General features: G+C 37.9%; 1 protein-coding gene across 2 annotated transcripts; it reads right to left on the reverse strand.

Annotated features, from left to right (window-relative positions):
• Positions 1-909: 909 nt before the first annotated feature.
• Positions 910-25486, reverse strand: LOC127448747 (tetraspanin-1-like). 2 transcript variants are annotated; one of them, XM_051711561.1, is made up of 9 exons: positions 25365-25486; positions 25136-25198; positions 15242-15448; positions 15042-15116; positions 8088-8147; positions 4523-4621; positions 3974-4120; positions 3691-3774; positions 910-1519 (listed from the first exon to the last, which is right to left on the reverse strand). In XM_051711561.1, the coding sequence occupies exons 2-9, from the start codon at positions 25190-25192 to the stop codon at positions 1460-1462; spliced, it is 789 nt and encodes a 262-aa protein (XP_051567521.1). In that variant the 5' UTR covers positions 25193-25198; positions 25365-25486; the 3' UTR covers positions 910-1459. The 2 variants fall into 2 exon arrangements, with proteins under 2 accessions (XP_051567521.1, XP_051567522.1); XM_051711562.1 differs by lacking the exon at positions 8088-8147.
• Between the last annotated feature and the right edge of the window lie 332 nt (positions 25487-25818).

The following is a 25818-nucleotide window of genomic DNA, read 5'->3' on the forward strand; positions in this document are numbered from 1 at the left end:
TCATATAGGCATGTGGTAATTTGTTTCCTGTTAACCTTTTCAATAATCACATTTTCAATAAACGTTTTAAAAGTACATTTTGATATCTGTTGCAGTGATATCTAGGTGGTAAATTAATAATTGTACTGTTCCCTTTTAACTAAAATGTGGTTTTATTAGGACTACTTTCTCACCTTTTGAAACAGAAGTCTCAATAGGGTCAAGACGCCCTTTTATAAGGGAGTAATGTTACTGTTAAGTTAGAAAATTGAAAGGTTATACAGATAAATTAGTATATCAATTCAGTTTATATACTTTCCAGTATAATATTCAGTAAATATAGATATGTAATGCTATTTTATTTGACCATTGCACTCTTTATTTCCGGTTAGATAAGCAGACAGCACAACAGGCAAAGTATGTGGAAATCAGAGGCCAGCCACAAAGGAAATGGTGTGCCTATTGAAATCAATGCAAATTTACGGTGTGGCTGATTTCCTGTAAATGTGATTCAGCTATGTGTGCTGTGATTTGATGCATGTAGGGATGATTTCATAATGATGCTGACTGCCATATAGACTTATGGCTGCAAAGTTTTATTTTGTAGAGTGAATGAAACTTACAGTTAAAAAACTTGCAGTATTGTTTATAAATGTAATTTAAATATTAATTTAATATGATATATGCTGATATAATCAACAAGGTAGAAGGTCGCAATTTGTCTGTTTGCCTTTCATTACAAGGATTTCTTAGAGGAACTCGAATGACACACAGGTTCATGTCACACAAATGTAGAGTATATGTAAAAGCCATTTTAATAAAAAAAAGCCATTTAAATAAAGCAAATTATATATAGGAGATAGATCATTAGATCATTAAGCATGATTACTTTCAGTAAGGGATAGGTTTTGGTTTAGATGAAGAAAAAAAAAAAACATTATTTATGGCACATTTCTAACATTCTCCATAAACTAGCTCTTTCCAATCTCTCTGAACAGCATTATTATTTAATTATGTAATATGTAGGCTATAACAGAGAAATGAGGACAGCCTATACATGTAACATGAAATGTGTCAGTACAAAAATGTATAATAAAAATAATTCTCTATTAATGAACTTCATTCCTGATTATGAAATTATGTGCAAAAATAATATGATGCCATTATGCAAGGTGATGCAAGAAGCAAACATTTTTATTTCATTACAAATGTAAATGTACAAACCTTTTTTAGACAATAGAGATTTTTAAGCAGCATTCCAATGAGCTATTTCACTTATCTCCACAAACCAGTGAGGTACTATTTTTAGAATTGTGAAATATTACAATTTCTTTATTCTGCATTTCCTTGTTTACTTGATACAATTGTAAACTTACTATACAGTAAATAGAAAATAGTGCTATCTACATACAACAACTATCTACAAAACTAGCTAAGATTTTCGCTAAGATGTAGATACACAAGAATAAACTGAAGATTTTCAGGTGGCATTGTTGTCTAGGTAACAATAAAGATATATGGACACCCCCATCGCTGCCAACTAGAAAAGAGAGAGACATTATGCTTTGTTGGTGTTGGCAAATGATGTGTCAATGTGCCTGACAGGTATAAGGAAATTCAAATCAGATCATAAGCAGTAAAGATAATGAAGGCCTCCATAACAGCTTGTGCTGGACATGCAAAGTGGTAACTTATTTTTTTTTATTTTTATAACAAACAAGGCAGAGACATCATAAGGATGAGATGGGTCAGTTGTATGTCAATGAATGGGAGAAATACTGTAGTAATGCTTAATATGACAGCTATAGGAATGGAAGTCCGGCCTTACAGATAAAAGAGCCTATCGCATGTCTGTTTCAGACTGATATATTATGTGAAAATCGGCGACAGGAGGTTGAATGTTTTGTCTGCTAAAATCAGGCTATGCTTTCCAAGTTTTGAACTGCATCCCAGTGGCCGAAATAAAACTACAGTTTTGCATAAGCGCACATTCGTATGACGCACTACACAAGCTCATAACATTAGCAAACATTATACGAAAGCAACATTTGAATGGATGTGACATGAAAGGCATAACATATGATTTTCGAAAACATTTAAGTGGTACTAACAATAATACAGTCCAAAACAGTGTTAGTTCACATACTTCTGTGCAAATGTAGTATCTCGCTAGCTGGAGATCAAAATGGATATCACGTCAAAGGTACAATGCAGCCAGTTTTCGAGGTATGTACAGTCGCCACATGGTGGAAAAAAATTCTAAACTAACATGTCAATCCTCTGTGTGATCATGTTGGTCTGTAAACTTGAAAATTAACATACGCATTAGCTGGACCAGATTTGAGCTAAAGAAGCACAGTATATGACACTTTTGTTGTCAGATTTTGTTTCTGATTTGAAATTTGCTATTTCAGTGTAATGCTGCCCAACTTTTTTTTTTCTCTCCGTCTTTCAGAGATTTCAGTCTTTGTCCATTCATATAGATCGGAGCTATACTTAACCCAACATATTCTCATGACAACTCATAATAATTTGTACAAGAGAGTGAAATCGAAAGACAATTCGTTGAGCTACAATTTAGCTCATATGAAAATGAACGACTTTTTTTTCCCATAGAGACCAACAAATCAAAAAATCGAATTTAAATCAATACCATGCAGGCTACGAATTATTGCTAGCCTCCTGTCCAACACTTTAAGAAAATAAATGTCAATGAAAAAATCTTTACTGATGTCTCTTTCAGCACCCATATGTTTCTATTTGTTCCTTGCTACACAAAATGTATCTTCCTACTACAGTCATGGTTAGGTTTAGGGTTTGGGTTAGGGGTGAAACTAAAATCATAATAACATTGTTTGTTGGTTCATTAGTTTTTCTCTATGGGAGTTAAAGACATGCATGTCAACTTGTACAATTTCTTACAATTTTGCCATGTTGTACCAATTATTACAACTTGTCATGAGACTGAGTAAGCTTAAAGGAATAGTTTGGAGGAGGAGGCAGGAAGCGCGTCATTGTTTACAATAGAAACTTGCACAGAGCACAGACCAAGCGCCGTTCACAAACCAAAACAGTCCAAAACAATTTCAAAACAATATAAAATAAAATAAAAAATAATTTCCAAATAATAATAAAAAAAACAAACAATGTAAACAATGACGCGCTTCCTGACTCTTCCTCCACCTGATGCGTGACCTTACCAACGAGCTTACATCATCCCTCTCATGAGCACACGTCACAGAGATGTACGGAAGCAAACATTTGTAGTTAAAAAGTATATAAGTATTGTTTTGTTTCTCAAAATAATCAATCGTTTGCATTCAGAAGAACTTTATTTGTCGACTGGAGTCGTGTGGATTATTTTGACGCACCCTAAATATGCATTTTGGAGCATCAAAAAATTTAGTACATTCACTTGCATTGTTTACAGGAGGAGGCCTGAAATGAAATCCTAAAAGTCTTAAATTCTGTTTTGATGAAGAAAGATACTCAGATACAGTACATCTTGGATGGCCTGAGGGTGAGTAAATTATCAGCAAATTTTCATTTTTGGGTGAACTATTCCTTTAACCAATCAAGATGAAGGCTACAGTCAAATCTTGAGAGCTCCTCAACTCCCTAAATAAATCAAATACACGTCTAGAACAGAAGGTCTTATTTGCAGAAATGTATTGTGTTATTGAAACTGCATGATGAATGTGTTGTGTTTACCTCAATGGCAGTGACGCCAGCAGCCATTCCTCCTACAATGTTAGCATTCCTCTGGACAACTGTAACAATTTGTTTAAAACAGCCCTGGGAAAAGAAACCAGTATCTAATGAATAGGCCAAAATTCCACCAAATTGCATAAAGAATTCACTGTAATAAAACCACCTACTGCTAGCATGTTTAATTTAAACCTAACCAAACTGTTCTTGAGCAATTTTGCAGGGGAGTAATTTGATATAACAGAGCAAGTTCTCAGGTCATTTTCATCACTGTATGCTTTCTCACCACCACATCACTGAAAAGTGCAAAATCCTCATCGCAGGGGAAAATCTCAGTATCCAAACAGCACATAGGAGGAAAAAGAGCCCCATTCTGCTCAAGGTAGTAGGAATCAGAGAAATCTGTATAGTTGGTGAAGCCACAGCACTGCAACTATTACATACAAAGCAAAGACAAGAACAGTTAGATTGTAGCATTTCCAGTATATTTAACAATATGGCTTAATAAACTAAAGGTACACCACTAGCATAACCATGTTCCATTGACATACTGTATGTGTGAATATTGACCTGTAAAGATCTTGAAGGGTTTTCATTAGCCTGTCAAATTCTTGGCAGTCTATTTAGTAGGCTAATTTTCACATTTATTTTCAACCACCTCATATTGGTTTTAAGGGTGCTTTTGGACAGGAAATATGACATGACGGATGAATTTATTTGATCACATACTGAAAAGCCCAAGGCACAAATCAATGTGCTGTTTTTCCTCATAGCAGACTGTATGCATGGTTAAACAACAGAACAAAAATGTGTGCTTTGGTTAGTTCTGGCTTACTGTTGCCATGGTTGAGTTCCACAAGTCTGTGAACACTTGGTCTTTCCCATACTGCTCCTGCAGTCCAGGTACGGCCCAAGCTCTTAGGATGCTCTCAGTCTTCCGAAAGTGCAAACAAAGACAAATAAGGAATTCAGAAAGAAATGGAAACTCACAGGTCAAAAACTACTGCTCCAAGGCCACTGACATACTCTTAGCACACACACTCAAACAGTTTTTACTCCAAGGCTAAACAAACTGTGATCACCATTGTGTGCATTAAACCAACTCTGCCTTACTAAGCAATGACATTTATCATAGCCTAAACTGAATAAAGACTCTAGGCAGTACACTCATTGCTCTGCAATGCATAATTGTTTTGTTGGTCCCAATCATGAGGATATTTCCACACAGAAGAGACAGGGGCCTGTTGTTACACTGGGAAATTGTTTAAGAGCTATTGTACATAACTACTGTATAATATTACTATAATATATATTTTATTCAAATATGTGGTTTTGTAAGTTGCTTTCAAACACCTAGTTCAAAACCCTCTTATATTAGAATATCTTTGTGAATTCTATCCTCCACAGTAAAATTCAAATGTCATCATATTTTTGCTATAGCTATTGGATAAACAAGTGAACACAATAAATCCACACAAGCACACATACATACAGGCGAAGGTCAACTATCTAATGATGGTAAATTTTTACAGAAGGGTTGATCTGTGTTCTAAGGACAAATTTCATAAATTGAAAAATGCATGTTGTCACATTTGTTTTAAATGTTACATTTCTAAAATGTATTAAAAAGACAAACTTTGATGTTGGTGTAACGGCTCTAACACTCGTTAGCCTCCCATGCCGGCTGATGCCAGTTCGGATCCCGCTTGGAGCGGGTTGATGCAGGACCGGTTACAGTGGTGCTGTTGCCCCGGATGGGAGTGAGGTTTAGGGGGGTGAGTGTAACAGGAGCCAGCTGGTATGTGATAGCTGTGCAGTATGTGTAAACTTAACTCCCCTGGCCTCAAGAGGCACACAACTGACGCTAGAGGCTGTAGTCTTTAGCCAACTCTTTAGCGCACCGGCCTCCCATGCTGGCTGATGGCGGTTTAAATCCCGCACGGAACGGGTTGAGCAGGACCGGTTACATTGGCTTGACAAAAAGTTGTATGAAAGTTGAAACTAGTTTCAAAAGTTTGATGGTTATTGGTTGTACAAACATCACAGATGACAAACAGCCAGCACAATTCAGAACAGTCCGAAGGTCTGTACTAAGTTTGGTGGATGTGGCTGGAAAGCTCCAGGAGGAGTTACAATTGATCATTTTGATCTTGGTTTAGGGATTTTGGAAAAACCCTTCACCAAGTCTAGAATTACAGTGGGGGTGTTTACACTTGGTCACTTCATACGTTTTTACTGATCGGATTGCTATCTAATTAAATAATGACATTTGGCCACATGAATGTGCCTCGGCCTAACGGATAATAATCCGATCTTTGATTCCCGCGATATATTCAAATATAATAGTTATATTCTGTGATTTTGCTAATGCCGGGCATGGGCAGACAAGAAAAAGATGATTTCCATCATCCGTTTCTTAATTTGGTATTATATATTGTGCAACATGAGCCACATGCAAATACTCGGTAACAGCTGTTATGTTTCACATTTTCTTGATGCAGACATAGCACTGTTTGGACTCAAGATGGCGCTGAGTATGGCTGCTGCGTTGCGAGCTCCGACACAACATAGCAATGTTTTGTTTGTTTTGTTTTTGTCTTGGATGTTGTCTGCCTTATTGTCTATGACAGACAAACACTTTTGGACATTGGTTCAGCGATCTCACACCGAAAACCGGACTTCACATTCCTCAATGCCGACCCGCTGTTTACAAACACGCAAGCAGAGCCCTTTGTCTGGGCAGCACGGCCGCGGAAACGCAGGAGGAAAAGGGGAAACAGAGCCGGTGTTCTCATCAGAGTAAGACGCCGCGCAAATCGACCCCCGCTACCCACTATTCTACTGGCAAATGTTCAGTCTCTGGATAACAAGCTCTGCGAGCTGAAAGCGCGGATCTCTTTCCAACGAGAAACGAGGGACTGCTGCATTATCTGCCTAACAGAAACTTGGATGTCTGCGGAGATTCCAGACTCAGCCATTGAACCCGCGGGGTTCTCCGTGCACCGAGCGGACAGAGCGAAAGACCTCTCAGGTAAAACTAGAGGAGGTGGTGTATGTTTAATGATCAACAAATCCTGGTGTGATCAGAGAACGTACATTCCATCAAGTCTTTCTGTTCTCCTGATCTGGAATTTCTTATGCTTCTGTGTCGACCATTCTGGCTACCGAGGGAATTCACAGCGGTCATTATCATTGCTGTGTACATTCCCCCACAAGCCGACACAGACCGGGCACTCAAGGAACTGTATGGGATTATAAGTGAGCAGGAAACCGCGCACCCTGAGGCCGCGTTCATTGTGACCGGGGACTTTAATAAAGCCAGTTTAAAATCAGTCGCACCAAAATATCACCAGCACATTAGTTTCAACGTACAAGGGGACCGGGTTTTGGATCATTGCTACTCTCCGTTCCGGGATGGCTACAAATCCCTCCCCCGCCCACCATTTGGCAAATCGGACCACTCTTCCATTCTGCTTCTGCCCGCTTACAGGCAGAAATTGAAACAGGAAGCACCCACCCTCAGAACGATCCAGTGCTGGTCGGACCAATCAGACTCTACGCTACAAGACTGTTTTGATCACACGGACTGGGAGATGTTCCGGTCCGCCTCTGATGACGACATCGAGCTTTACGCTGATAGCGTAATGTGTTTCATCAGAACGTGCGTAGAGGAAGTGATTCCGACCAGAACTGTACGAATCTATCCGAATCAGAAGCCGTGGATCAATAGCGATGTTCGCGCGGCACTTAATGTGCGGACCTCCGCTTTTAATTCCGGGAACGCGGAGGAGTATAAACAAGCCAGTTATGCCCTCCGAAAAACAGCAAAACGCCAGTACAGGAGCAAGATTGAAGGACAGTTTAACACCACCAACTCTAGAAGCATGTGGCAGGGAATTAACATCATCACGGACTTTAAAGGGAATAAAAACTCCGCCATGAACACCGCTGCCTCTCTACCGGATGAGCTAAATACTTTTTATGCTCGTTTCGAGGGAAATAACACCGCCCTCGTGGAGAGAGCTCTTGCGGCCGAAGCTACAGAGGTTAGTTCACTCTCCGTCTCTGTAGCGGATGTAACCCAATCCTTCCGACGGGTGAATATCTGCAAAGCCGCGGGCCCAGACGGCATTCTGGGCCGCGTCATCAGAGCATGCGCGAACCAGCTGGCTGGTGTTTTTACGGACATTTTCAACCTTTCCCTCTCTTTGTCTGTAGTCCCCACATGCTTTAAAACATCCACCATTGTGCCTGTACCAAAACAATCAAAAATAACTTGTTTAAATGACTGGCATCCTGTTGCTCTGACCCCCATCATCAGTAAATGTTTTGAGAGACTAATCAGAGATTACATCTGCTCTGTATTGCCACTCAATCTTGACCCGCTGCAGTTTGCTTACCACAACAACCGCTCCACTGATGATGCCATTGCATCTACAATACACACTGCTCTCTCCCACCTGGAAAAAAAGAACACTTATGTGAGAATGCTGTTTGTAGACTACAGCTCAGCATTCAACACCATAGTGCCCTCCAAGCTAGATGAGAAACTCAGGGCTCTGGGCTTAAACAGCTCGCTGTGCAGCTGGATCCTGGACTTCCTGTCAAGCAGACGCCAGGTGGTTAGAATAGGCAGCAACATCTCCTCATCACTAACCCTCAACACTGGAGCCCCGCAGGGCTGTGTTCTCAGCCCACTACTGTATTCCTTGTACACACATGACTGTGTGGCAACACATAGCTCCAATGCCATCATTAAGTTTGCTGATGACACGACGGTGGTAGGTCTGATCACTGACAATGATGAAACAGCCTACAGAGAGGAGGTGCACACTCTGACACACTGGTGTCAGGAGCACAACCTCTCCCTCAACATCAGTAAGACAAAGGAGCTTGTGGTGGACTTCAGAAGAAAAGACAGAGAACACAGTCCCATCACCATCAATGGAGCACCAGTGGAGAGAGTCAGCAGCTTCAAGTTCCTGGGTGTCCACATCACTGAGGAACTCACATGGTCCGTCCACACTGAAGTCGTTGTGAAGAAGGCTCATCAGCGCCTCTTCTTCCTGAGATGGCTGAGGAAGTTTGGAATGAACCGCCACATCCTCACATGGTTCTACATCTGCACTGTGGAGAGCATCCTGACTGGCTGCATCTCCGCCTGGTATGGCAATAGCACTGCCCACAACCGCAAAGCACTGCAAAGGGTGGTGCGAACTGCCAGACACATCATCGGAGGTGAGCTTCCCTCCCTCCAGGAAATATATACAAGGCGGTGTGTGAAAAAAGCTCGGAGGATCATCAGAGACTCCAGCCACCCGAGCCATGGGCTGTTCTCACTGCTACTATCAGGTAGGCGGTATCGCAGCATCAGGACCCGCACCAGCCGAATCCATGATAGCTTCTTCCCCCAAGCAATCAGACTTCTGAACTCTTGATCGCCCACGATCAAAATACATCAGCACTGCACTTTATTACCCTTACTCTTATATCTCACACCGGACTATTATAAATTATATTATTATTATTATATTATGTTCTCTCTTAACAACTGACTATCAACCGACAGCCTGAATGTCAATACAGTACAATACTGTACATTCTATATCTATCTATCTATATATATATATATATATATATATATTTTTTTATATATATATATTTATTTTTAATTTTTACTGAATAATGTGTATCTATATAGTAAAAAAAACAAAAAAAAAAAAAAAAAAAAAAAAACAGTGTATTGTATACTGTACAGTGTATGTTATTATTTGTATATTGTTGAGTGTAATTATGTGTATGTTTAAATTGTGTTGTGTTAATTTGATGTTATTGTAAATTGGTATATGTCTCATCACTGTCACAACTGCCATGTTGATCGGAACTGCACCCAAGAATTTCACACACCATTGCACTTGTGTATATGGCTGTGTGACAATAAAGTGATTTGATTTGATTTGAGTCTAGTTTACATATGTAGCTTGAACAGCCAGATGCATTTGCACATGACCAAGTTTTAAATGGAATGCGACTAAAACCACCTCAGGTAGTTTGAGTGATCGGATCTTTATCCATTTTGAATTCATCTTGGAGGGCATTTACACTTGGTCTTTTCATGATCAGATAGCTATCCGATCAGTAAAAACGCACGAAGTGACCAATTGTTAATTCATGCAGTATTTTGGCTTTGTTAAGCCAACACAATTAGAATATTTGTTGGACAAAACAATGGTTTAATGTTTTTGTATGTTACCTTTAATTTTTTTGAATGTTTCATGATTGTCACCGTGTGTTCAATGAACTGTATATTTTTTCAGGCCAATAATGGTGGAAATGTTCAATAGCTTTTTTTGTAGCCAGGACATTAAGGAATGTACCTACACAGAAATTGACACAGAGAAATATTCACATGAGTAAACAGTGTGACTACTAGCCCCAGTCTCCCTTATATTGATACTAGTGACTCTCAAAGATTCTGTAATTATATTGCTTTAAATTGTAATTGCATAAAGAATATATGTTTTGAATATAAAACTCAGCAAAAAAAAGAAATGTCCCTTTTTCAGGACACTGTAATTTAAAGATATTTTTGTAAAAATCCAAATAACTTTTCAGATCTTTATTGTAAAGCGTTTAAACAATGTTTTCCATGCTTGTTCAATGAACCATAAACAATTAATGAACATGCACCTGTGGAACGGTCGTTAAGACACTAACAGCTTACAGACGGTAGGCAATTAAGGTTACAGTTATAAAAACTTAGGACACTAAAGAGACCTTTATACTGACTCTGAAAAACACCAAAAGAAAGATGCCCAGGGTCCCTGCTCATCTGCATTAATGTGCCTTTATCATGCTGCATGGAGGCTTGAGGACTGCAGATGTGGCCAGGGCAATAAATTGCAATGTCCGTACTGTGAGATGCCTAAGACAGCGCTACAGGGAGACAGAAAGGACAGCTGATTGTCCTCGCAGTGGCAGACCACGTGTAACAACACCTGCACAGGATCGATACATCTGAATATCACACCTGCGGGACAGGGACAGGATGGCAACAACAACTGCCCGAGTTACACCAGGAATGCACAATCTCTCCATCAGTTCTCAGACTGTTCGCAATAGGATGAGAGAGGCTGGACTGAGGGCTTGTAGGCCTGTTGTAAGGCAGGTCCTTACCAGACATCATCGGCAACAACGTCGCCTATGGGCACAAACCCACCTTCGCTGGACCAGACAGGACTGGCAAAAAGTGCTCTTCACTGACGAGTCGCGATTTTGTCTCGCCAGGGGTGATGGTCGGACTTGCATTTATCTTCGAAGGAATAAGCGTTACACTGAGGCCTGTACTCTGGAGCGGGATCGATTTGGAGGTGGAGGGTCCGTCATGGTCTGGGGCAGTGTGTCACAGCATCATCGGACTGAGCTTGTTTTCATTGAAGGAAATCTCAATGCTGTGCGTTACAGGGAAGAGATCCTCCTCCCTCATGTGGTACCCTTCCTGCAGGCTCATCCTGACATGACCCTCCAGCACGACAATGCCACCAGTCATACTGCTCATTCTGTGTGTGATTTCCTGCAAGACAGGAATGTCAGTGTTCTGCCATGGCCAGCAAAGAGCCCGGATCTCAATCCCATTGAGCACTTCTGGGACCTGTTGAATTGGAGGGTGAGGGCTAGGGCCATTCCCCCCAGAAATGTCCAGGAACTTGCAAGTGCCTTGGTGGAAGAGTGGGGTAACATCTCACAGCAAGAACTGGCAAATCTGGTGCAGTCCATGAGGAGGAGATACACTGCAGTACTTAATGCAGCTGGTGGCCACACCAGATACTGACTGTTACTTTTGATTGTGCCCCCCCCTTGTTCTGGGACACATTATTCAATTTCTGTTAGTCACATGTCTGTGAAACTTGTTCAGTTTATGTCTTAGTTGTTGAATCTTTTTATGTTCATACAAATATTTACACGTTAAGTTTGCTGAAAAAAAAGCAGTTGAAAGTGAGAGGACATTTCTTTTTTTGCTAAGTTTATGTAGATATATATGTGATGCACATGTTTGTGCCATAAGATTTCTTTCTTTCTTTCTTTTCTTGTGTTGGCAGTAGAAGGAATATATATATATATATATATATATATATATATATATATATATATATATATATATATATATATATATATATATATAGTGTGTATATATAGCTCCAGAAAAATTAAGAGACCACTGCAAAATTATCAGTTTCTCTGGATTTAGGTATGGTTTGAGTAAATTAATGTTCATATTAATTTTTAAACAACACAATACTAATGTTTTAACTAAGGAAGAGTTCAGAAATCAATATTTGGTGGAATAACCCTGATTTTCAATCACAGCTTTCATACGTCTTGGAATGCTCTCTACCAGTCTTTCACATTGCTATTGGGTGACTTTATGCCACTCCTGGTGCAAAAATTCAAGCAGCTCAGCTTTGTTTGATGGCTTGTGTCCATCCATCTTCCTCTTGATCAAATTCTAAAGGTATTCAATGGGGTTCAGGTCTGGAAATTGGGCTTGCCATGACAGGGTCTTGATCCAGTGGTCCTCCATTCACACCTTGATTGACCTGGCTGTGTGGCATGGAGCATTGTCCTGCTGGAAAAATGAATCCTCAGAGTTGGGGAACATTGTCAGAGCAGAAGCAAGCAAGTTTTCTTCAGGGTAACCTTATACGTGGCTTGAGTTATGCATCTTTACAAAGACGAATCTGCCTGATTCCAGCCTTGCTGAAGCACCCCCGGATCATCACCGATCCGGGGGTGCATTGAATTTTTTGCGCCAGGAGTGGCATAAAGTCACCCAACAGCAATATGAAAGACTAGTAGAGAGCATGCCATGACGCAAGAAAGTTGTGATTGAAAATCAGGGTTAGTGAATCCAGTCAGGCTTCCTAAGCAACCAATTGGCCTGGTTGCTAGGGTGGGTAGAGTTACATTAAGTTAATCTCCTCATGGTCGCTATAATGTGGTTCTCACTCTCTGTGGGGCGCGTGGTGAGTTGTGCGTGGATGCCGCGGAGAATAGCTTGAAGCCTCCACACGTGCTAGGTCTCCGTGGTATCGCGCTCAACAAGCCATGTGATAAAATGCACAGATTGACTGTCTCAGATGCAGAGGCAACTGAGATTTGTCCTCTGCCACCCAGATTGAGGCAAGTCACTACACCACAACGAGGACCTAGAGTGCATTGGGAATTGGGCATGACAAATTGGGGAGAAAAGGGGAGAAAGAAAATCAGGGTTATTCCACCAAATATTGATTTCTGAACTCTTCCTAAGTTAACACATTAGTATTGTGTTGTTTAAATGAACACTGCATCTTTTTTTTTTGTTATTTTGACCAGTTGTCATTTTCTGCAAATAAATGCTCTAAATGACAATATTTGTATTTGGAATTTGGGAGAAATGTTGTCATTACTTTATAGAATAAAACAAAAATGTTCATTATAATCAAACACATACCTATAAATAGTAAATCCAGAGAAACTGATAATTTTGCAGTGGTCTCTTAATTTTTCCCAGAGATGTATAATATATACAGTATATATGTCAAAAGTTTTGAAACACTTGACTGAAATGTTTCGCATGATCTTAAAAATCTTTTGATCTGAAGGTGTATGCTTAAATGTTTGAAATTAGTTTTGCAGACAAAAATATAATTGTGCCACCATATTAATTTATTTAATTATAAAACTAATAAATAAATAAATAAAACGTTTTTGAAATGGATGACTTGGACCAAATAATAAAGGAAAGCAGCCAATAAGTGCCCAACATAGATGGTAACTCCTTCAATACTGTTTAAAAAGCATCCCAGGGTGATACCTCAAGAAGTTGGCAGAATGTCTGCAAATTCTAGGCAAAGGGTGACTACTTTGAAGATGCTAAAATATAACACAGTTTTGATTTATTTTGGATTTTGTTTAGTCACAACATAATTCCCATAGTTCCATTATGTTATTCCATAGTTTTGATGACTTTACTATTATTCTAAAATGTAAAAAATATAAAAAAATAATAATAATTAAAAAAACAATTATAATAAAGAATGAGTAAGTCCAATGAAGTGTAACTTTTGACCGGTAGTGTATATTTGTAATTCTAATAATAATCTTTAATTTATTTAATATATATACTGTATATACAGTATATATATTTGTAATCCTAATAATAATCTTTAATTTAAATGGTAGTACTCTTATTTCCAAATGCCCAGACATCATCATCCCTAAATTAAATCAAAATATTACTGAATAGGCATGATTAGATATTAGATCACACAGTCAAAAGCTGTGCGTGACCCACTGAACATTAAAAAATGTAATTGCCAACATGATTGGCTTATTCTGAATCTACAGTATTTTACATATTAATGTAAACAGGCAATACTACTCAAATGCACATTGTGTGATTGTTATGACTTTGCAAAGCCTATTTCTTATGAAAACTACAATGGGATAACTGTGCGTAGACTTACTCTTTAATTATTAAAATATAAATTTCATCTGTCATGATAATAAATGAATGTACGAATATGTGATTGTGACAAACAGCACATTAAATGGGTATTTGCATGCTTAATGTTCCTCCTAAAGTTTCAGACGATCTATAATTCACAAGAATGTCATGCACTTCTTTCCTGGTGTCTCCCCAACAGCATTAACCGTCCTGGCTTGTTGATAAAGTACCACATTTTATCTAGATAGCCATATAAATGATGTTTCATGAAAAAACTGATTCTCTGCTTGCATAAATGCCTAGAAGACCATTTTAAATCTCAATGGAGCAAAACAATTACCAAGCACCACAAATATACAGTATATATATAAAGTATCATATATTTAAAACGTGCATTTCTATGTGGGTTTCTGATTTAAATGCATATTTGAAATTCTCCTTCATTCATATATTCATATGTATTAAATGAGATTGCTGCCTGCTAAATGGAATTTCTTTTGTTTTTTACATTTGTTCTAAAAGGCCTTTGTATTTTTTAATTAAATGCCATTATTCTCTTAACATACCCTCCATAATTCATTTAAAGTTGTTGTAATTATTATACATTTCACAAAATGGGTGAAGCTCTGTATGTAAATAGCCTGTTCTGCATACAAAATACCTAAACGTCAATATTGTAGTGCGATAAATTGCTCAAAGTGAGAGTGCTGGCATCGTGCCTGAGGCAGTCTGGGAGTTATTAAGTGGTTGAATGTGCTGGATCCATTTGCATACACCCCTAATGTAATGATGGCCAGAGTATGATGTGAATTTACATGCAGCTAAAATGTGGGTTGAGCTGAGGTCAGTGGTTTAGAGTAAGACTCACTTGTGAAGTATAGACCAGGCCAACTACTGCGGCTCCAACCTCACCGATGCAAATGACCAGGATAATGGAGAAGAACTGATTACATACAGAAAAAAATAGATGGAAAAATAATATGAGAGGGGGGCGGAGCAAAACTTCAATCCAAAACAACAATGTTCATAAAGGATTTGACAGTAATGAAGTCACAGAATGAGTTTTACCGTTATAAGAAGACACTTGCTCTCTTTCTGAGCTCCACAGCACCCCAGCATTCCGAGCAGAATCATAACTAAGCCAATCACTATGCAGAAGATGGCCACGTTGGGGTGATGCAGGTAATAGGAAGAGAATGGTATCAAAATTTGGATGAAGGAACCCCCATCAACTGTCTCCCAGATCCCTGTAACTGTCAGACACAGGCCCCCCAGCTGCCGAAAAATTTTCCAGTGTTCAGTTCAAAAATAAATGTCATTGCATTTCAAAATGAAGGTGATTTACAAATGTTTACATGTTTAGCTGAGAAAGCACTTTTTTTTTTCTTGATGATTACTACCTGTACATAACACATTTGATCTATTTAATTATGAAAGAAATTAAATAATTTATTGGGTCAGTGAGTGCTTTGTGTGAAGTATCTCTGAAATATTTCCTTAAGCTGCCTTTGATGTCCAAGTCATTTTTGACCAGTTTAAGAGTTAAAATCAGTGGAAAAACGAATCTTAATGTTGTATTTTTTTATTTATTTATTTATTTATTTTTTGTACACAAACACAAATGTTGTTAGAGATTTTCGGCTAAACAGAATGATTAAATTTAAAGAAAATTTTTTTGTCTTGCATATGAACAGCATCAAGTACTGTATGTCAAGTATGACAGCAGTGTTTCAATTTAACCAGCTAGATTTGCAGCACTTTGTATCATTCAAAATAACAGTAATCTGATACTATATGACTTAATATTGAACACAGATAGCACTCGTACTTTAGTTCTGATACATCATAATATCACATGCCCAAGTTCTTCTGGTATTAGCTCTAACTCACACAAAAGCATTATGACTAGAAGGATGTAACAGTCATGTGGATTCCATATCTTTTAGTGCTTTCCCATGATCTTCTTCACATTATGTTGTTCTTATCATTATGTTGTACGATAAGAGGCCCTGCATGGATTTCCCATAATTGCCAGAGTGTACCTGAGTAATGCGCACTCTGCCTTAGAGGTAGGTCATTCAGCAATGGCAATGGCTCAATTAGAAACAAAAAGGTCCTTATAATGGCAACATGTCTGCAATATTACATGTTCTACTGGTCATTTATGTCACTTTCAAGACTCTACACAGACAATAGGTCTGGTAGTGGCATGGATCTCCTGGTGTAATGATGGACACATACAGTGCATTCATAAAGTATTCAGACCCCTTCATTTTTTTCACATTTTATGTTGCAGCCTTATGCTAAAATGCTTTAAATTATTTTTTCACACCAATCTACTCTCCATACCCCATAAAGACAAAGCAAAAACTGTATTTTTGATAACTTTGCAAATTTATAAAAAAGAAAAAACTGAAATATCACATTGACATAAGTATTCAGACCCTTTGCTATGACACTTGAAATTTAGCTCAGGTGCATCCCATTTCTCTGGATCATCTTTGAGATGTTTCTACACTTTGATTGGAGTGCACCTGTGGCAAATTCAATTGATTGGACATGATTTGGAAAGGCACACACCTGTCTATATAAGCTCTCACAGCTGAAAATGCATATCATAGCAAAAACCAAGCCATGAGGTCAAAGGAACTGGCTGCAGAGCTAAGAGACAAGATTGTGTCGAGGCACAAACCTGAATTTTTTTGGCTGCATTGAAAGTCCCCAAGAGCACAGTGGCCTCCATAATTCTTTGATGGAAGAAGTTTGGAACAACCAGGACTCTTCCTAGAGTTGGCTGCCCAGCCAAACTAAATAAACTAAGTAAGAGGGGTGACCAAGAACCTGATGGTCACTCTGGTTGAGCTCCAGAGATCATGTGCGGAGATGGGAGAAGCTTGCAGAAGGACAACCATCACTGCAACACTCCACCGATCTGGGCTTTATGGCAGAGTGGGCAGACAGGAGCCTCTCCTCATTGCAATACACAAAAAAGCACCTAAAAGATTCTCAGACTGGGAGAAACAAGATTCTCTGGTCTGATGAAATGAAGTTTCATCACCTGCGCAATACCATACCAGTGGTGAAGCATGGTTATGATTGCATCATGCTGTGGGGGTGTTTTTCAGTGGCAGGGACTGGTCAGGGTTGAAGAAAAGCTGAGCGCAGCTAAATACAGAGATATTTTTAATGAAAACCTGGTCCAGAGCACTCAGGACCTCAGACTGGGCAAAAGGTTCACCTTCCAACAGGACAATGACCCTAAGCAGACAGCCAGACAACACAAGAGTGGCTTGGGGACAACTCTGTGAATGTCCTTGAGTGACCCAGTCAGAGCCCAGACTTGAACACAATTGAACATCTCACCTGAAAATGGCTGTCCACTGACAGTCCCCATCCAACTAACAAAGCTTCAGAGGATCTGCAGAGAAGAATGGCAGAAAATCCCAAAATCCATGTGTGCAAAGCTTGTCGCATCATCCCCAAAAATATTTGAGGCTGTAATCGCTGCCAAAGGTGCTTCAATGAAGTAAGGAATACTTAAGTCAATGTGATATTTCAGTTTTTTAATTTTAATAAATTTGCAAAGTTATCAAAAATCTGGTTTTTGCTTTGTCATTATGGGGTATGGAGTGTAGATTGATGTGAAAATAGTAATAATAATTTAAAGCATTTTAACATAAGGCTGCAACATAACAAAATGTGAAATGAAGGGGTCTGAATACTTTCTGAATGCCTTGTATATTCAGAGTCATATACAACTATACAATACAGTAGTTGGCTTGTTTATGTACGACCATTTAACCATGTAAAAGAGATTAATTCGCATGACCCTTCCTTTCTCTGATTTTCCAGAAAATCTAATATTGCTAATGCAGAATATGCATTCAGTCATATATAAGGGGTGGGCAAAATTCAGAGTTTAAGAATTGTCTCCCTTTCAATTTATGAGAAGGAATTTGCATTGAATTGGCCCTGCCCCACAGGATGTTGAATTGGAATTTAAATTGGATTGACAAAGCGTAATTAACTGAATCACAGTTTAAAGAAATCCAACTTAATCACACATTTCACAAGATTCACATAAATCTGTGTCATTCATTTGGACTATTTATGCCTATTTATTTATTCCCTGGTATACAGAAAACATTTTTGTATGGTTATATCTTTAAACCAAATGTAATACTGTCTAAACAAAGAAAGATTGACGGATTATTGGCATCAAAACAGTTGCTAATTTTGCCATACAACACCACAAAATTTCCACAACAGTGTTTTCATGTACATTTATATAAATAAAGATTGTCTTTGTTTTTGTTTTTATAAATGTATTAAATATAATTAAATGCACATTTATAAAGGTGACATTTCAAACTTATGACTATTAATATCATCCAGTGATCTATAATATAGATGTATTTTACAGATCAGTGCTATAACACTTAATATACAACAGTTAGTTCCGGTCCTCGAATCTGATTGGACGAGAGACGTTCCATGAGCACTGATGGTCTCACACCATCGGCACTCGGACACTTCACTGTGTGTGTGTGTGTGTGTGTGTGTGTGTGTATCACTCCGCTTGTGTTTGTTCTGTTCTAAACTAAAGTGTAAGAGCAGTGCAGATGTGTTAAGAGCTACTGTATGTGTCTCTTTTTACATGTATTCTTTTTTTTTGACATTACATATGTTAGCCAGCAGGTGGTGGCAAAAGATCATTTTTGTGTGTAATATGAGCCAGTTAGGTGACGTGAAGTGAATCCGTGTCAGTCAGTGTTTACATACAACAGCACTCTGTGATCGCTTGTATCACTACTACACTACTAAAGCTAGGAAATAACTTTAAACGGCTTTAAACAAACAACTTCAGCATTATGGCTCATCACAGCTGAGAGACACAACAGACTGATTAATTACAGAACTCAAGGTGCTTACCTCTTAGTGGAGTTTCCACATTGGAAAGGAACTACTGTTTAAAATGGCGGAGGATATTGTGGTTTCTATAGTGAATGACTCTTGCACACCGGCTACTGCGAAATAGGGAGAAATACCCCAGCATGGATGGCTACTTTTCCACTGAAAAAGCTGATCTTCAGAAAGCTGACAGCATCTCTGCTTGGGTGTGGCAACAGGTGATTGCACGCTCGCTCGCTCTCTCTCTCTCTCTCTCTCTCTCTCTCTCTCTCTCTCTCTCTCTCTCACACACACACACACACACACACACACACACACACACACACACACACACACCCATCCTTGTTTATCCATTAACTTGTTAGAAACAGCACAAGCCATGATACTGTTTCTGAAGTGACATTTTTGAATTACTAACGAAGGCTTGGACGCATCATTTGGTTTGAACGAGCAACGGCAGATTCGGATCCGTAGTTCCATGCACACATGCGTTTTTATGATCGTACTCCATTTTTCCAAATCTTTTAAAATGTACTTGTTCATTGAACTGTTGTATATAAGCAATATCACACTCGCAATCGTGCTATTTGGCCCTAAATCAGCACTGCTGTGATTAACTACGGCACTTGGCCTGCGGCCTCGTGCCTGCGGCTGAATCACAGCAGTGCTGATGTAGGGCCATATCGCACTCTTGCTCGTGTGATATTGCTTAATTATACAATAGTTAGTTCCGGTCCTCGAATCTGACTGGACAAGACACATTCTATGAGCACTGATGTTTTAGAACATCAGCACTTGGACGCTTTACTGTTTGTATCACTCCACTTGTGTTTGTACCATTCTAAACAGCAATTGGTGACAAAAGATAATGTTTATGTTATGAGCCAGTTAAGTTTGATGTGCATTGAGTCGGTTTCTCTGAAGTCATCGGCATTGTCTCTCACTCCATGAACATTTGGACTACTACTACACTACTACAGCTGGTAAATATAGTTAAACTTACAGCTTCAGCAATAAGACCAGTACCGCTGCTCCCTATATGCATATTACGCAGTCTGCGTAGGGCACCAATTCCCTAGGAGGGCACCAACTTACCCTAGGGGGGCACCAGAAGCTCCACCAGCTGCCCTTACTCGCACGTTATATGTTATTCAAGGACCCGGTAGCAGTTGCGGAACACAGACTATCGCCTCACACTCGCACTTTCGCTCACCCTTGCCCCGTGCCTCGCAACTTTCGCTGGATGTATTTGACCAGAATTCCCATTATCTTCAACAAAGCTGACTAACACTACACTACTGCTTGGGTGTCATGACAGACGCAGGTAGTCGCACAAGCTGAAACTCTTTCTCTCTCTCTCTCTCTCTCTCTCTCTCTCAATCTCTCTCTCAACACACACACACACACACACACACACACATCCTTGTTTCTCCAGTGACTTTTTAGAAAAAGCCCAAGCCGTCATTACTAGTTCTAAAGTGCCTTTTTCAAATTAGTTACAGAGTCTTGTGTGCATTTTTTTAACTATCAATGGCAGATCCAGTACGGCGTGAGAAAGTAGTTCCTTGCACAAATGCGTTTTTAACTGTTGTATAAAAGCAATATCACACTCGTAATCGTGTTGTATAGCCCTAAATCAGCGGCCAAATCACAGCCATGCTGATTTAGGGCCATACAGCATTCTTGCTCATGTGATATTGCTTTAATACACTTATAAACTAAACTACACAGCAGTCATATTTAAGTAATTTCTTTGAATTTACTGAATTTGAATTTCTTTCAGTTTTAAATTAATGTTCCAGACTCATTACAAGTTAAGCTCAAAGGTTAACACACGTAGGTCAAAGGTAAAAAAAGTTGTAAAATTGGAAACCACTTTACACAGATGAGGTTAGGAAGCAATTTTATCACACTAAAATAATGTTAAAATGTATGTTTAGGTCTTGTGGCTATACTTTTGAAACAGTATGTATTTTGCCATTCATGAACTGTAATCACATTGAGGAACAAGGCAAAAAAAAAAAAAAAAAAAAAAAAAATATATATATATATATACAAAGTACATTATAATAATAATAATAATAATAATAATAATATATAATAATATATATATATATATTATTATATATTATTATTATTATTATTATTATTATTATTATTATTAACCAACAATTATGGCACAAATACTGTTGATTGAGATGCATTTTTATTAAAACTGGAATATTCCTTTAATTGTACTTTGTTAAAAATGTTATTTAAATTACAATTCTACATAATGCTTGCTATCTTAATTCAAAGTCAATCCAAATACACGAATGAACTGGAATGTAAGTCATTATCAATCCATTTCTGAATGGCGCACGACTGTCAGACATCAAAAGGTCTAACCTCCAGAGCACATTTTCCCATTTGTTGGCGGATTGGGTTAATGATCAGGTTGATGTCAGCATGCTAATTCATAGTTGACGCCATAACCATTTCTGAAATCACATATATTCTGTCAGGCACAATCACGGCTGTCAGAACAGCTCACATCCAACTCTTCTTGCAGACAGCTGGACTTGAAACAGGGAATACTTCATCCCATTAATTTTTATGGCTTCCATGTGATAAACATTTTCAATTCTGTGTTCTCATGTTTGCTTTCATGGAGCTTTGGGAATTGTCAACATTTTTGTTTTAGCAGTCTAACTGTCTACTTTTGATAATGGACATGCCTCTCAGAAAATACGATTTTACAGATTATATGGAAATCAGGTTATGTGTAAAGGTAAACCAAGAAAATGAAATGGCATGCTTCATAGGAGTAGAATAAAACCTGTTAGACTCATGCAGGGGAGGAGAATGTGGTGGATTTCCATGGCATTACAACGGAAGTTATTGAGAGCTCTTTACAAGAGGATCTGAATACACAGAAAATATTTAGAGGGTTGACCTATTGAATGTAAGTGTTAATTGATTAATTGGGGGGGGGGGGGGGGGGATGCAGGCTCATTTTTCTCTCAATTGTTGGGACAATTTTGTCCTCACAAATGGGGGAGTTTAAATGTTCAGTACTGTATGTAGGAATGTGAATGTTGCTTTATTGGTGGTTATTGACCTGAAATCTTGGATAACATTCAGATATTTAACATCACAACAGGAATTAAAACCAGTCAAAATGGGTATTTGGGTAATATTCTACATTCTGTACATTACATATGCAACACAAAACCTCTGAACACTGGAACACCTATTGCATTCTGAGAAACTGATGGGGGCTGGATTCCAATTTAGTGGATAAATACTCACTAAGAAGTATTAGACCTAAACATATGAGTGTTTCTTCAACTTTGGGCACTTTAAAATTCCCAGGGGTTGATTTTTATAAAAATGCACAGATTACAGTGTTTTTTTTTATTTTTATTATTTGTTATATGAATGTCACATTAAAACTGACTTTTTACCATGCCTTCATAATATATATATATATATATATATATATATATATATATATATATATATATATATATATATATATTTTACTTTTCAAATAAATATCTTTTCTGTATACATTTTCTGTATAGAAACAGTTTTAGCCATGTTCTATACCCAGAATTTCACTATTAAAGTATGAATATCCATTAAAGATATATAAATTACATGTTTAAAACTATGATAATCTAAACAAAGTAAAATATAAAACATTTTTATATTTATTTTATGAAAATTATTTCAATTAATTTCTCAAAAATTACAGAGTCCCAGGGTGCTTCTCATTTCCTAAATGGTGCATCCTCATTTCCTCGCTCCTCCATCCTCAAGCCCGTGACCAGGAAACCGATCAAAGTCCACCATCATGAAGGACGTATCAATTCTCTAAATGCACCACGAGGAGGTGAGAATCAAGGACAGAGGAAGCTTACCGAGGGTGCTTGAGCGAGGAAACACTGGAGCATCCTATGGGGAAGACTTTTTGGTCGAAGCACCTGAGGCATGCATGAAATTCTCCTCCTCCTTCACATTTGACACAACATTTTTAATTAATGTTTCACCTTTGTGGTTTAAATAAACCATAATTGTCACAAACTTTAACTGTGTATCTTGAATTATTAGGTTTTATTATGAAAATATCAATAAATCAAGTTTCAACAATATAACGTCAAGCACGCTGATGTAATGCAGCTGCACAGAAACGGCGCTTAAAAGTGATGCGTTTGTGAGTAGGACATTTCATTTTACAAATACATCTTGCTTTAAGTCCTCTGTCCACGTTTCCTTTTCTTCAAACCTTTCCTCGTTTCCTAAGAAGGTGAAACAAGGAAAGGAAGAAAGGAAGCAAGGAAAGGAAATGAGGATGCACAATTTCAGAAATGAGAAGCATCCCCTGAGTTGTGGCATCATAGTTGTTTGTGGTCCGTTCTGCGTTGAACATGCACTACACGGACGCCTTTCGCAGTTGTGCATCGTTTCCATGACAACAGCTGTGTCTCTCGCAGAAAGCATTTAGATGTGCTCATTGGGAAGTGTATTTTAGAAAATCATGCAGGAAAAGACTGGGAGTTCTGCTGGGCCCCATGTTTGTCCTGGGCCCTTAGAATCATCCTAACCTTCCCTCTCATTACAGCACCCCTCATGCTGTATTTTTTTTATTTTCTTAATTTTTTTTAAGTTAGTGTACTGGCCAAAAGTGTCATAGACCAGCATGCTTGAGATGAAATAGCAGAACATTTTTATTGGACATTATTTCCAGTCAAGCTGTAATTTTGCCATATGCAAAAAGTGTGAAAATATAATTTAATTGTGTGCATTAAGGAGATGTAAAATGTTAGCAATGAAATTAGCTTTAGCAAGACAAATAAAGATTTTTTTATTTTTTAAATAAAATAAAAATGTCATTTCCATCACTTTCATTTTTACCACAGAATTCAATTAAACACAATAGAGAAATTGGTATGTTGTGGAAATGACACTGCTGTGGGACTTTCAGAAAAAAATTACAAAAAGGACATAAATCTAGTAGTAGACAAATAAAACAAATATAAAAATAGTGAAAATAGAAAAATGTCCAAAGTGCTAAAAGTATATACTCATCCACCACGCAAAATCATCACTATTTGCAGCATATTTGTGACATAGATTTTCCACATATAACATAATCACTTCTGTTATTATTATGTGGCACACAGTGTTACCAGCCCCATCAATGTGTTCCATAACCATAATGTATTCAACAAACACATAGTTCATTTTCCATAGCAATTTTTTAAAATTAAGCTTGTAATATTTAAAATTATAATACCAAAAGTCAAATTCGTTTATCTTTTGTTGTCCGACTCTTGTTCTTAAATCACAACATAAGACTCACTTGATTGACAGACTTATTTGTTAATGTTGAACTCTAACAAAAAGCACAATAGCCACAGAAAACCCATCACAAGGCTCATTTTTTTGTTTTTAATTGGCATGGAATTACATTTTTGCTGACAACCTTAACCTCATATATGGAAGCCCATTTTATGCCAGTTTTGTGTTCTATAGGGTTGTGACAACCAAAGACTGATTATGATAAAATCAATTAAAGATCAGATAAATCCATTTTCAAACTAACAATATACTGCTCAAGCCACTAAGTGACCAATTGCATTCCCATAATATCAAACAGTTGCAGGCTTTAGCTCTCAAACAAAGTGGCAAAATCAGTGCACTATGATCAATAATGAAATGAAAAATTGTTGCATGTGAGCAAGTGTGGCTGCCTTAGTCCCATTCATACTTAATGTGATAATCATGACTTCGCCACTGAACAATGAAACATTCTCAAATGGATCCCTCTATTATTTGCATTAGTTCATTTTATGTGTGTACCGTGTGTGTGTGCACATTTGTAAAGAGGAGGGGGTGAATAATTTGTTGCCCATTCAAAGGCAGACTGAAGCTATTTCATTCTTTACCACCCCACATAAAAGTCTCAGTCAATAAATAAAGAAATGCAATTATTCTTCTAAACACTCCTCTCCCTGATCTCAAATGCATACATTTAATGAGAAGGAAAAAAATATATATACTTACAAAGATAAGCAAGTTGAACACAACCATCATAACTTTGACAAATGTGTAGCAGCCCATTTGAATCTGCAATAAAGCAATAAAGATAAATCACTTTTGCATATATTTTATTATTTCTCTAACATACACATGCATGCACATTTATACACACACATAATGTGTTTGTGAGCGACTCCGTTACTAAAATCCATTCAAATGAAATTATATTTTTTGTGCCTTAAAAGAGACCCACCTTTTTTTGAGCCAAAGTGCTGTAATAGAGGTAAATGCAGTTGAGTGAGTCGTTAAGCGAGTGATAGACGGAGAGTAAGAGAGAGAGGGAGTATGAGAGAGAGTGATTGGTGGTGCAAAAAATAAATAAATGAGAAGGCAGAGAGAGGGATGCTTACAGGTAAGATGGGTGTGGTTAATATAGCTGGTCAGAATGACTGAAGTAACTTGTGTGTCTGTGAATAGCATTGCCCTGCAGTCAGAGCAGTTTCAGCAGTGGATTACCTTCATGATGTCACTTCATTAAGTATAGGGTCAAATACAGTATCTCCCACAGACATATAGAATTGATTACATAGAAAAAAAATCACTGTTTCTGAATGGTAATGATTACCTAAAGCAATTTGAAAGGTACTTAAGATACCAATCCATAAATGTAATAAATGATTGTATAAGATTTGTATGATTTAGTTATG

The sequence above is a fragment of the Myxocyprinus asiaticus genome, chromosome 12 (assembly GCF_019703515.2).
Source record: "Myxocyprinus asiaticus isolate MX2 ecotype Aquarium Trade chromosome 12, UBuf_Myxa_2, whole genome shotgun sequence".
In the NCBI taxonomy this organism is placed as follows: domain Eukaryota; kingdom Metazoa; phylum Chordata; class Actinopteri; order Cypriniformes; family Catostomidae; genus Myxocyprinus; species Myxocyprinus asiaticus.

Coding starts and splice junctions, on each gene's coding strand:
- LOC127448747 (XM_051711561.1), bottom strand. CDS start 25,192: ATGGGCTGCTACACATTTGTCAAAGTTATGATGGTTGTGTTCAACTTG. Junction 15,117..15,241: donor GCAAGTGTCTTCTTATAACG/GTAAAACTCATT, acceptor GTATGTAATCAG/TTCTTCTCCATTATCCTGGT. Junction 8,148..15,041: donor GCCTGGTCTATACTTCACAA/GTGAGTCTTACT, acceptor CTTTTTTTCCAG/GTGGGAGAGAGCAGTGTGTA.